At 46.3% G+C, this 12909-nt stretch overlaps 1 protein-coding gene across 2 annotated transcripts in view; it reads left to right on the forward strand.

The window, feature by feature from the left end:
• Window positions 1-551: 551 nt before the first annotated feature.
• ENTPD3 (ectonucleoside triphosphate diphosphohydrolase 3) overlaps window positions 552-12909 on the forward strand; it is a 31553-nt gene continuing 19195 nt past the window's right edge. The window contains exons 1-4 of one of the 2 annotated variants that reach the window (XM_057706768.1): window positions 552-625; window positions 1424-1475; window positions 5460-5587; window positions 12313-12430. In XM_057706768.1, coding sequence (XP_057562751.1) covers window positions 1436-1475; window positions 5460-5587; window positions 12313-12430 — 286 coding nt within the window. In that variant the 5' untranslated portion in view covers window positions 552-625; window positions 1424-1435. Of the gene's footprint in view, window positions 626-1095; window positions 1120-1423; window positions 1476-5459; window positions 5588-12312; window positions 12431-12909 lie in introns of those variants that run through there. The other variant, XM_057706769.1, reaches the window with a different exon arrangement.

Here is a 12909-nt window from a genome sequence, read left to right on the forward strand (position 1 = left end):
CCTCTTCCAAGCAGTGCTTGTCCTGAATTTTGGCCTAATGACACACACATAAAATGCAGTGAGGGACAGCATTGCTCAGTAACCAGTGAGAGTATCCCTGGGCATAGTCAAGGCGGTTCTGCTAAACTATTTGAGAGGGAACATCTCTGTATTACTTTGCTCTCCTGGTCCAAGTGACCCAAGGACCAGTCTGCTTACCTGCCTCATCCCCAACATTACAGGTGTTTACTGACCTCGACCACATAGAAAGATGAGGTTAGGCTTGGAGTAACACTAGAGGAGACTAAAAGGTGAAAGGGCTCCTGGTCTCGACATCTAAGAGGGCTGCAGGCAGAAGACATCACCCCCACTCTACCTTCCCCAGGTAGACCCGGGCGGGATGGCGGGTGGAACGCCAAGGCCTGGCCGCTCCTCCCGCCCCTCCCCGCCCCCAATTTGGGCGATGGTGAACTAGAAGAGGGAAGGTAAAGTGGTGCTTGGCCTGGACGGGGGGGGGGCGGGCCCCGGACGCGGCAGCCCCGCCCCCGTCCCGCCCCGTCCCGCCTCCGCAGGAGCCTCCTGCTCTCTGGCCGCCCGCTGGCACTGCGGCAGCACCAGTCGCCTTCCCCGGGTCGTCTGCGCACAGGTGAGGACAGAGGACCCCGTGTCCGAGCCACCGCGGAAGGAGCTGGAAGCTTCGTGAGGCTGAGATCTGGGAGGGAAGGAAACGGAATCGGATTCCGCAGGGGGCCGGAGGGAGGGACCGAAGGACGCGAGCCCCACATCCTCGGGCGGTAGGGAGGTGGTCCCTGCTGTGCCCAGAGAGGTGGACGCGTCTTCACCGAGCGCTTCTTCGGGTCCGGAGATGCCCTGGGCGCTTGGATGCCTTGGCTGTGTGGAGACGCAGCCCAGCCTGGGGCCTCCCAGGTTCTGGGGCGCTGGATGCCGAGAGCCCGACATCCTCTTGCAATGGTCGCCAGCCAGGAACCACAGATACCCGTCCTGGGTCTTGAAAGGGCGACCTCGGGCTCGCGGGCCGCGAACACACACAGAAACCTCCCTTGCTGGTGTGCTTTGAACAGCCAGCCCTTCCTCAGCCTGTGAAAGTTAATAATAGGTGGAAAATTCGTACACCCAGAGGTATGTACAGGTGGGAAAATCTGCAAGAGAAGCTTGACTTCTTCGAAATTTTTTTGAGTTTAAAATTTCAGCAAACCCGTTCTTCTTCCTTTCCTTGCATGGAGGGCGGGGGCGGGGAAGATTGACCCTAGAATGTAAGCCCAGTTTTGGGTCTGTCTCGAAAGTTCTAGGTTCATCTGTCCCCCAGGAGGTTTTCCTTTGGAAGAAGTGAGATGGGTTTGTGTTTTAACACGGTGCAAGTGTTTGGAACTTCCTAAGTCAGGGGCCACGGAAGCGCTGTCATTCTGTGTTCTTTCACCTGCAGCTGGAAAGAGAGATGTTCACGGTGCTGACCCGCCAACCTTGTGAGCAAGCAGGTTAGTATCGCTCAGCAGGCAGCAAGTGTGATTTTGTCACATCACCGGAAAATCCGAGCTTCAGCCCACAGCTCTTCATCTATGTCCCCAGCAAATGACGGTTTAACCTCTTTGGTGTGAGACTCAGTCGCTCACCGGGCTTTCACCACCGGCATTCCACAGACAAAAGTAATTCTTTCCGTCAAAGCGACACAAAACAAGGACTAACATGCTTGTTGCGCTTAAACGGTTTTTCCGGTTTGCATAATCCATTAATTTGGCCCTTGTGGTTTCCCTTACCCAACTGTGCATAAGGTCCGCTTTAGAATATTGTTGATTTTGCAATGAATTGTAAAGTACTTGGAGCTCGCCGCTCTTTCCATCCAAGTGTTGTTGCTGGCACGCCGCCTACCTCATCCCCCCCACCCCCACCCCCACCCCCACCATGGGTCAGCGTTGTTACCGCTGATGCTCACACACACACACTCACACACACACACACACAAACACACACACACACACACACTCCCAAGCTTTCCCTGCCTGCCTGCCTCTGGAGCACATTCTGCAGTTGCTCATGTGGAAGCCCAGAAGGGTCTGGCCTCTCCACTCTGCGGAGGCACCTGGTAATTACAGTGTTTGTCCACTAATGACAGCACAGCTCTAGGCTACGTTCCCTAAATGAATGAGACCTGGTCTAGTCCATTTTGCTTTGTGATAGGCTTTTCTGCTGGGGAAAGGGTTTGCTTAAGGTAATCATAGCTTTTTACCTGAAAACTGCTGAAGCACAGAGGACTTAGGAGGCCAGCCTCGTGGCTGTGGTCAGGAGACTGCTTACATATCACCCCCACTCCCGCCTCGTGGACAGATGTTCTTTAACAGTGCCCCTAAATTGGGTATTCAAAACACTTTGAAATTTTAACCCATATATGTGAAGACTAACTTGCTACATTCCTTTCAAAGGACAGATTTAACTTGGCAGGTTAAACCTTTACCTTGTCTTGTTGCGGGGCGGGGGGGGGATCCCTTAAACTGTAACGGACACTGGCATATGCATTGTTTAACAGTTGATGCAAAAATTTGCCTCTGTGGATAAACCGGTTTCTGTCTGGGTCATATCCTTTGATCTGGAATCACAGAAAGGTGATCCAGGACCCCTTTAGAGGCTCTGAAGGTTAACTCCACAGTGGCTGGCCTCCCTCCAGGTGCTATGACAAACAATTCTACAGTGAGTAACTTGGTGTACAAGTCATTCAACACATTTAGGGCTAGTTCTGTGGAATTAATTCCTAAACGTGGGATTGTGAGGCAGATGGTATATGCGTTTGCAATTTTGATAAATACTGACAAGTTCCCCTCCAGTTCACTCCCAGTAACAAGGTAGGAGAATTAAGGTGTTAACATGACCACCTATGACATCAGAAAGTGTCTGTGGCAGCACATCTCTACTGCAGGGGAATCAGATGAGATGGTAAGAGTTAGCTGTTCTGAGCTATTGAGACCCACTGCATGACTGGCCTCCCCAAGTAGTGAGTATTGTGATATGATTGGATATTGAGGCTGAATCTAACTCCATCTGATAGTATACACATGCTTTTTTTTTTCTTCCAAGAAAATGTCTCCTAGAAATAATGGCAGAGTAGTAAAGCATAGGTTATGATAATCTAAAAGCAGATGTTCTGGAATAGGACAGGATCTACCCCATTGCTGTTCAATAGAACTTTCTGTGATGGTAGAAATGTTCTGTAGCTACACCATCCAATATGGTAACCACTTTTGGTTACTGAACACTTGGAATGTGGCTAGTGAAACTGAGGAACTGAGTTTTAAATTTTTATTTAATTTTAATTAATTTACATTTAAATACCCAATTGGTGAGAGACATATTTGGATTCTCTGAATTCAGTGATTTTCCTGTTATGCTAGTGTTTATCATATTTCAGCCATTTGAGTGTCACTATTTATGTTCATGGTATAATAGTTCTACTAAGACTTTTATTTAGTCAATATTTTAATTAAATGTCTTTTTATCTTTTTAAAATTTAGGTATAGTTTATATACAGTGAAATGGATAGATCTTAAGTTATGTCTCTAAACTGGGTATTCTTGCCTTCTGAAAGGATTATGTTTTCAGAATAGGGACAATTTATAAGAATCTCTTTTTTTTTTTCTGAGGGAAATTGTACCTAAGGAGCTGGTTTGCTCTGATTTTCAGTTTTATCCAAAGGACTTTGGAAACTTGGAAAAATTTTGAAATATACACATACTCATATACCCCACAATCCTATTAAGATGTAAGAGCATTTCCATTACCCCAGAAAGTGCCCAGATATTCCTTCCCAGTGGACTCTTGCCCCAAACCCCCATACAATCACTATTCTGATTTCTGTCACTTGCCTGTTTTAGAACTTCACATAAATGGAATCATTTCAGAAAGTTTCTTCCTTTCTTTTAAAAATAAATATATTTGCTACTTTATGAAATTTTCACTAGCCCACTGGTTTGTTAAGACCCAAGTAAATATTTGCTCATAATCATCTAGTTAAGAAATATTAGTTTAAAGTTAATAAGTAGAAATAGTCCATTATGATACATTATATATTATTATATAGTGCATATAATTATATAATTATCTTTATTCAGAAGCTATATATTTAGTTGAAGACTATTCATATGCTACTATTTTTCTTTTTCTTTTAAATGGGTAGATATAGTTTACATGCTATGATTAAAATACAAATAGCCAGAGATTATATGACCCCTTTCGGAGGGAACACGTGGATTAGGGTCTAGTTACTGTTCGTTTGTGAAGGTGTAGACACAGGAAATTTTTTATAAATTTTATAAATGGAGGAAATTTATATGCCTTTACAATAGACACAGGAAAAATGACTGAGGTTGAATTCTTCTTGGGAACCCACATATCTTAGAAATTCAAACGTGTTACTATTTGCTTGACAATAAGTCACCATGTGCTGAACTTTATAATCATTGATTATATCTGAAATACAATATGAATTTCTTCTTATTGATCTAAGATTTTTTTTTTAAATTTATTTATTTATTTTTTGGGGGGTACACCAGGTTCAATCATCTGTTTTTATACACATATCCCCGTATTCCCTCCCTTCCTTGACTCCCCCCCCTCGAGTCCCCCCCACCCTCCCCGCCCCAGTCCTCTAAGGCATCTTCCATCCTCGAGTTGGACTCCCTTTGTTATACAATAACTTCCCACTGACTATTTTACAGTTGGTAGTATATATATGTCTGTGCTACTCTCTCGCTTCGTCTCAGTTTCCCCTTCACCCCCCACCCCCTCCCATACCTCGAGTTCTCCAGTCCATTCTCTGTATCTACATCCTTGTTCTTGTCACTGAGTTCATCAGTGCCATTTTTAGATTCCGTATATGTGAGTTAGCATACAATATTTGTCCTTCTCTTTCTGACTTACTTCACTCTGTATGACAGATTGTAGTTCTATCCACCTCATTACATATAGCTCCATCTCATCCCTTTTTATAGCTGAGTAATATTCCATTGTATATATATGCCACATCTTCTGTATCCATTCATTTGTTGATGGGCATTTAGTTATTGCAGCACTATTTACAATAGCCAGGACATGGAAGCGATCTAAGATTATTTTTAAATGAAATATTATATTATGCGCTTTAATAGAAAACCCATCGTTTTCAAATCTACATCGAAACAAATGTTATTGTAAATCATCTCCGGGACGACCAGTAATATACCTAACACACTTTGGGAAATACCAGAGAACTAAACCACACATACCCTGCCCACAAACACTGGTTTATTCCACTCTTTGGAGGAAAGATAAATGGGTGTTGAGCCCAGTTGCTGCTCTAAAAGTGTAGGTCTCACTAAAGCCAGAGGAAGTGACTTGTGCGTGCAGTTACACACCCAGCCCACAGATTCTACAAAGAAGGCCAGAGCCCTGTTCTCTATCCCCCCTCATGTGTCTTCTGGGTCTCCCCATTTTAGGCCTCAAGGCCCTCTCCCGAACGCCAGCCATCATCACGCTGGTGGTCTTGCTTTTGAGCGTTGTGGTGCTTGTGGCTGTCACACTCATCCAGATCCACCAGAAAGAGATTCTCTATCCAGGACTGAAGGTAGGTGTGAAGAAGTTGGCATCGAAGGGGAGAAATGGGTTCTGACATCAGTGATTCTAAAGCCATGAGTATGAAGGGAATTCTTGCCCCTTACCTCCAGCTGGAGCCAGGGAAAGGTGGGGTAAGACCCCAGGGAGAAAGACTGGACATGCTGGGTTTGTGATATATGAGGTGATAGATTGATAGTAGTGACACCTTCTCCTAGGACTGTGTGGTCTTGCTTTGACTCCTGACTGTTGGAAACAAAGCTAGACCCTGTAGCCAAGAATTATAGATGGCTACCAAAGATTTACCAGCTTGTCAGTTCCCCCAGATGACACACACCTGCTCATGAGTGGAGACCAGGACACCCAGGCTCTTCTTCTGGCCTAGCCTGTGTAAAGAAAATCAAGGACCTGCAAGGTCTTCTTGAGCTGTGTTGTGCTCCCTCTCTTTAGTCTAGAAGTATGCCATGATCCCTCTGACTCTTCCCCCCGAACAATTTCTCAGGACCTATGCCAAGTTCCAGAGGCCTCTCTCAGCCCTTGATAAACCCATCCCCAAATGGATGGTCTCTGGTAGGCTGAGAATTGTATGTCTCCCTTCTGTCTTGGCTAGAAGGGTGATAAGAGGTGATCCCATGAGGGACTGTCAGATGAAAGGCGAAGAGAGTCAGTGAGTCCCTCAACCGTTTTGGGTAGAAGTCAGCAAGCTTCCTCTGTAAAGGGCCAAAGAGGACATACTTTAGGCTTTGAGAGTCACTAATAGTCTCTGTTACAAATCTTTTGTTTCTGTCTTCTTATGAGTCTTTAAAAATATGAAAACCTCTCTTAGTTGGACATGGGCCATAGGAGTCACGTTATTTGAATCTCATTTAGTATTGATCCTTGACCTTAGAGTCTTTTCTACATCTTCCTGCTGTTAGGGACTGTTTAAAGGCTATATTTGAAATGGAGTTTTTAAAAGATAAAAAAGAAACTGATATTGCCTTGGTTCCATGGGTGAGTTTGATCTACCATCCTGAGTCCACTTTTCTAAAGGATTAAAGTAAAATCTTTTCTATTTTATTTATTTACTTATTTTAATTAATTAATTAATTAATTTGTCCTTTTTTTTTTTTTTTTTTTTTGGCCGCACTGTGCAGCTTGTAGGATCTTAATTCCCTGACCAGGGATCCAACCTGGCCCTGGCAGTGAGCACACTGAGTCCTAACCACTAGACTGCCAGGGAATTTCCTAAAATCTTCTTTAGATAATGGAATTTGAGTTTTTTATAAGATATTTTACTTAAGAATCTCAGCTCCCCATAAATAGCATGAATAAATTAAAAAAAAAAAAAAAAGCCTTATGTGACTGTCCAATGGTGAAAGGAAAACAAATTATCTGGTTGTCCAAAGACATTAGCTAAGGCCTAGAGAAGCTGTTTTCCCAAGCTCCGGGCACTGTCTTCTTCTATAAACTATATAAAATCAGGATTATAACCAGGGGAAATACCATCTCCTTACACTTTGTAAATTGCTATTCAGTTGAGTATTTTTCCCTGAATTATCTCACTGAATTCTTGTGCCAACTATGGAAGGTGGACAAGCACTGTCACCACCATTTTGCAAGTGAGGAAACATAGGTTTGACCGGTGGATGGCAGGACCGGAACTGAAACCCTGACCCTCCTGTTTCCCGCAGCCAGGGCTCTCTTCACTTAATTCTCACAGTTCCTTGATCCTAAGCTCTGAACAGGGAACCCAGGAGGAGATATTGGCCTCTGATGGGAAAACATGTCCTCCTTTGCACAGGAAAGAAGGAGGGGAGGATGGGTACAGAGGCAGGAAGGTGCTGAATTGGAGGAGGGATGTGCCCCCCAATTGGGGGGGAAGGCTGGTATCACTTTTAGACCCCAGTAACTATTCTTAGACTCCAGTACCACCCTTAGACCGAATAAATCAAAGGAACCAGCTCTAGCTGCACTCTAGGTATATCTCTCCATGGGACAAGGGAATGTGCCCACCAAGAGTCATGCTTCCCTTTCTAAAACCTGCTGTGATGCCTGGGACCCCAGAATCCAGGATCTGTGTGGGCCTCCCCCTGAAGGCAGACCTCACCACTAGTCTTAGGGGTGACAAAGGGGCAGCTGCTTGCAGGGAGAGTATACAGATCATGGGTGTGGGGTCTGAGCTAGTCCACCTTGTACAGTCAACATATAGGTGCATGAGGCTGTTTACTCTGTGGATTTGCCTGGGGATGGGAAGAGCACAGGTGGGGGGATGGGGCAGGGCAGAAGTCTTCATTTATAAGATTCTTCCTCAGGCCCTTTAAAAGTGGGGGATGGGCTGGTTAAGGCAGTTGTTTTGGGAGATGAGAGGTAGATTCAAACTGGAGGGATATGGAGGAATTAGAAGACTTGAAGAGTAAACTGAGTAGAGAAAAGTGGGTCCCAGAGCAGTATGGAGGGCACTGTTGAAGGAGGAGACCACACATGTTTAGTTCTATCATGTCAGAGGGGTTCCCCTGGTCAAAGACACCCATGCAAGATGGTCATCTGGGGGTGATCCCAGGAAGCACTCTGGGGGATGGGAAGTGAGACAGAAGGGAAGGCAGCCAGTGGAGGGGCTGCTATCCAGTAGGTTACCACTGTGGGCAGCTGGGGCTGTCTTGCCAGGGATTTCTGGGAGCCAGTGCAGATCTCACCTCAGGGATACCCTCTGTCATGGGCGTATAGAACACCTGCCTCACAGTCATCCCACTCAAGGGCATACTTACACGCCAGCTTCCACTAGTCATTGGTTGAGGGCTGCTCCCTGGGGGACATCAGCTCTCTAATATTTCTGGCATATTGTGGGCTCGGGTAGGCTTGGCCAATGGAGACAGCCCTCAGGCAGGTTGAAAGTGCATGGGTGGACATCACAGAGGTAAGGTCTGAGGGCTTGTGGGCAGGGAACCCTCAATGACTGTTTCCCGTAGATACATTATTATTCCCACTTCGAAGATGAGAAAACAGAGGAACAGAAGGGAAATAGCTTCCCGTGGTTACACAGGTTGGAAACAACAGATGTGGCAAAGAAGAAAGAAAAGAGAGGAGAGAACATTGGCCTTAGGCAAGGTTTGGAAGGACCAGTAGACATACCCTCAGCAATTAGCAGACAGCTCAGAGAGGGGATTTTCAATCTCCTCATAATCTTGCTGTAAGGCCCCCGTTATAGGGGACAGAAAGTTGTATAACACTGGAATATTGGCTCAGAAGGCCCATTCTGCTTCACTGAGTGGGTTAGCTGTGAGAAAAGACAGATGTTCTGGGCCAGTTGAAGCAGAAGCAGAATAACAGCTTGGAAGGGGGTATTCCACATGCAGCTTTTCTCAGGCTGTCCAGAGACCTTTCCTTTTGTTTTGCAATGTGTGCCAGGGGCGGGTAGGGTAGTGTGGAGGTGGAGGCCAGTGAATATAAAGGCTTTTTCATTGTTTATGTTTTCATACCTTGAGCTTTGTTTTGCCTTTGTGTGCAGCTGACAGTTGGTTTTGAGGGGCCAGCTACACAGTGGCCTATCTGAGGGGCCCTGGAATGTTGCTCAAGATCCACATGAAAGGTCATGATATCTGACTATTAAATCCAACGTTGGCTTACCTAACCTTGGTTTATCTGAGTTCTTGTCTTACCTGACCTTGGTTTATCTGAGTGTAAAAGTGGAACTATTAAAACTTAGCCAATGGTGGAAATATCCCCAGTCCCTCACATCTAGGCGCTTCCCTCGTGGCACAGTGGTTAAGAATCCACCTGCCAATGCAGGGGACATGGGTTTGAGCCTAGGGCTGGGAAGATCCCACATGCCACAGAGCAGCTAAGCCCGTGCGCCACAACTACTGAAGCCCGTGTGCCTAGAGCCCGTGCTCCACAGTAAGAGAAGCCACCACAATAAGAAGCCCGTGCACCACAATGAAGAGTAGCCCCCGCTCCCCCAAGTACAGAAAGCCCATGCACAGCAACCAAGACCCAATGCAGACAATAAATTAAAAAATAATTACTTTAATTAATTAAAAAAAACACACCTGGCTTCCTAGGTGGTGCAATGGTTAAGAATCTGCCTGCCACTGCAGAGGACATGGGTTCGATCCCTGCTCCAGGAAGATCCCACATGCCACGGAGCAACTAAGCCCGTGTGCCAAAAAAAAAAAAAACACACACCTAAGAAAGCTGATCTTATGATCTTTCCTTTTGCTTTTGTTAGAAGTTCACACAGGGGCTTCCTAGGTGGTGCAGTGATTGAGAATCCGCCTGCCAATGCAAGGGACACGGGTTCGATCCCTGCTCCAGGAAGATCCCACATGCCACGGAGCAACTAAGCCCGTGCGCCACAACTATTGAGCCTGCACTTTAGAGCCCGTGAGCCACAACTATTGAGCCCATGTGCTGCAACTACTGAAGCCCACGCGCCTAGAGCCTGTGCTCTGCAACAAGAGAAGCTATGGCAATGAGGAGCCTACGCACCACAACGAAGAGTAGCCCCCACTCACCGCAACTAAAGAAAGCCTGCGCACAGCAAAAAAAGACCCAACACAGTCAATAAAATAAATTAATTCATTAAAAAAAAAAAAGAAGTTCACACAGTCCTTGAGTTTTGGACCATGGTGTTCATATGGAAGACTGTTTCCTTTTGGTCGACCCACTGAGTGTGTCTTCAGTTCCACACTCAGGCCGTGTTTTTTTTTTTTTTTTCTCTGACACTACATTAAACAGAAGGTGACTTACTGCTTTTCATCCAAACATTACCCACTTAGCTGAACTGAAGGAAATTCATTCCTCCCTTCCCCCTCCCTCCATGGAACCACATTGAGCTGCACTGATCTAGGCAAATGAGCTCTGAAAATTGATTAAAGACCAATTATTTCATTTCTGAAAATGCCAGTGAACGACGATGTTGGGGGCGGGGGAGGGGGCGTGGACTGTGTCAGTGCAAAGTAACACTGGGCCTCAAGGCTGCCCCTGTCAGCACATCAGCAGGTGCTCAAGGGGCCGTAATTTCTCCTGCAAATCTCAGAGTGAAGTCTCTGGCTACCGCCCTTTCTGGTGAAAACTGTATGCCATTTTTCTGGAGTTACAAATGAGAATGGACATTCTTCCTTCTTTCTGATCTTGGCCCAGCAGTCTCCAGCATTCTTCATGAAGGGTTGGAATAAAGAAGATGTGGGGACAGACAGGCACCCTCTGGAGTAGTTGCACTCTTATGCTCTCTCTCTCCTTTTATCAGCACCAGGCATGGAGGGGCTGGCGGAGGGGTAGTGAGCAGGTCGGCAGCAGAGGGAAGGGAAGAGAGCAGCCTGATACAGAGGCTCAGACCTCTGGGGTGCCTGGTTTCCTTCAGTTTCAACCTGTGCTTTAATCTCACAAGAAGCCTCTGCCTGGAACAGATTGTGAACAATGCCTCCTTTGTTCTCTATGGGGGGGGTGTCATGTCAGGATCCCAGGCAACACGCATCAGACTGAAGAACTGAGAGGTAAAGAGGCTGTTAAAGTTCAAATACCAATGTACACAGGATGTTCAGTCTTAATAGAATGGAGAAGCTGGAGTAACATTTTTTTAATTTGCTATTTCAAATGAAGCAAGCGTTTATGATAGAAAGTTTAGAAACAGGGGATTAGTTAAATCAATTACTGTACATCTTACAGTGAATGTGATGAATGTCTCAAAATCATGATGTCAGTATTTTTACTGGTAGGAAGAGATGTTTATGATATTTATTTATTTATTTGTTTATTTACTGGCCACACTGCAGGCATTCAGGATCTTAGTTCCCCCACCAGGGATCAAACCTGTGCCCTCTGCAGTGGAAGCATAGTCTTAACCACTGGACCACCTAGGTCAGCCATAACTCATTCTAGTGCCCTTGGGCTGCTAATGCATGTTCCTTCCTTGGCAGGCCTGGTCCAGGGCCTGGGCTGGGCCACCCCTTCGAGCGAAGCTCCTCAGTACCTGCCTCAAGCTGGGCAAGGTGGCTGGCAGTACCCTCCTGTCCATTTGTTCACATATGTGTCATCAAAGTGGGATAATATGTCAACATTCGTTTGTATTTTGGTTATTTCCTCCATAAGTATGAATTCTTTCATTCTGAAGGCCGATGCAGATATCAGTGTGTCTCTCCCCTGTGAGCACTTCCTACCTATGGTTTCCTTTTGGTTGTTTATTCCCAGGCTGATAGGCCTGGAAGTTTAGAGAATAGAGGGTGGCAGGTGAGTGACTATTCATTTTCTTCTGAGACCCAGGTGGCTTCTGACCCTTCCTTCTCCCTCCCCCCACCAGACCCCCTCCGGCAGAGTCAGGATGAGGAGGAATCAGGAGGCTGTCTTTGCATGCAAGATCCTTGGGGTACTCATCTTCAGCCTTGGCTGCATACTGGAATCACCAAGGGAGCTTTAAAAACTGTTGGTGCCTGGGTCTCCTGACAGAGATTCTGATTTAATGGGTCTCGGGTGCAGCCTTGGCTTTGGGAGTTTCAAAAGCTCCCCAAGTAATTCTAATGTGAAGCCAAGGCTGAGAACCATGGCTAGAACACCTGACCCACCTCCCCAACCACCCCTCCATCCAGAGTCCATGGAGACAAAGTTGGTTTGGAGAATACAGTTTTTTCTTCTTGGTTAGCTCCTACATAATGAAGCAGTGTAGGCTAAGCTCTTGGGAGGACTCAGGGTTCTCAGTGGCCCCCTGGGAAAAGGGGTCCTCAGAGAGCCTATCTCTGACTGTCCCTCCCCCCTTTTATTCAGTATGGAATCGTGCTCGATGCCGGGTCTTCCAGAACCACAGTCTACGTCTATCAATGGCCAGCAGAGAAGGAGAATAATACTGGAGTGGTCAGTCAAACCTTCAGATGTAGCGTGAAAGGTAAGGCCCAAGGAAAGCAAGGGAATGTCTTAATGTCCTTCGGAGGCCTGCAGGGGTCCTGAGATGGAGGCAAGGAGTGAGCACTGGGCTGGGTGTCAGGGAAACATGAGACCTCGTGTTAGCGCTGCTACTCATCAGGCCTGTCCCTTCCCTTCCCTGGGTTTCAGATTTCTCATCTGTAAAATGTGGAGGGGGCGGGCAGTCAAGAGCTGTGAACCATGTGAGATTCTACCCTGCCGCCCTTTCATGGTTGCTGGTGGAAGACCCAAGACTCCTGGCTCAGAAACAAAGGGGAGTTTATTACTCACGGAAATAGCAGTAGCCTGAGTATCAGCATTTTCTTGTGCTGGTTCTGAGCCCCAGTTTGCACCGGATGATGTAAAGAGGGCCAGATGGTACCTGCTCACACACCGGGTTGTGTTACAGAAAAGGAGCACTGAGATTAGGGACTCTGAAACATTTATAATGGACACCTGCCT

The sequence above is a fragment of the Hippopotamus amphibius genome, chromosome 13 (genome assembly GCF_030028045.1).
Source record: "Hippopotamus amphibius kiboko isolate mHipAmp2 chromosome 13, mHipAmp2.hap2, whole genome shotgun sequence".
NCBI lineage: Eukaryota > Metazoa > Chordata > Mammalia > Artiodactyla > Hippopotamidae > Hippopotamus > Hippopotamus amphibius.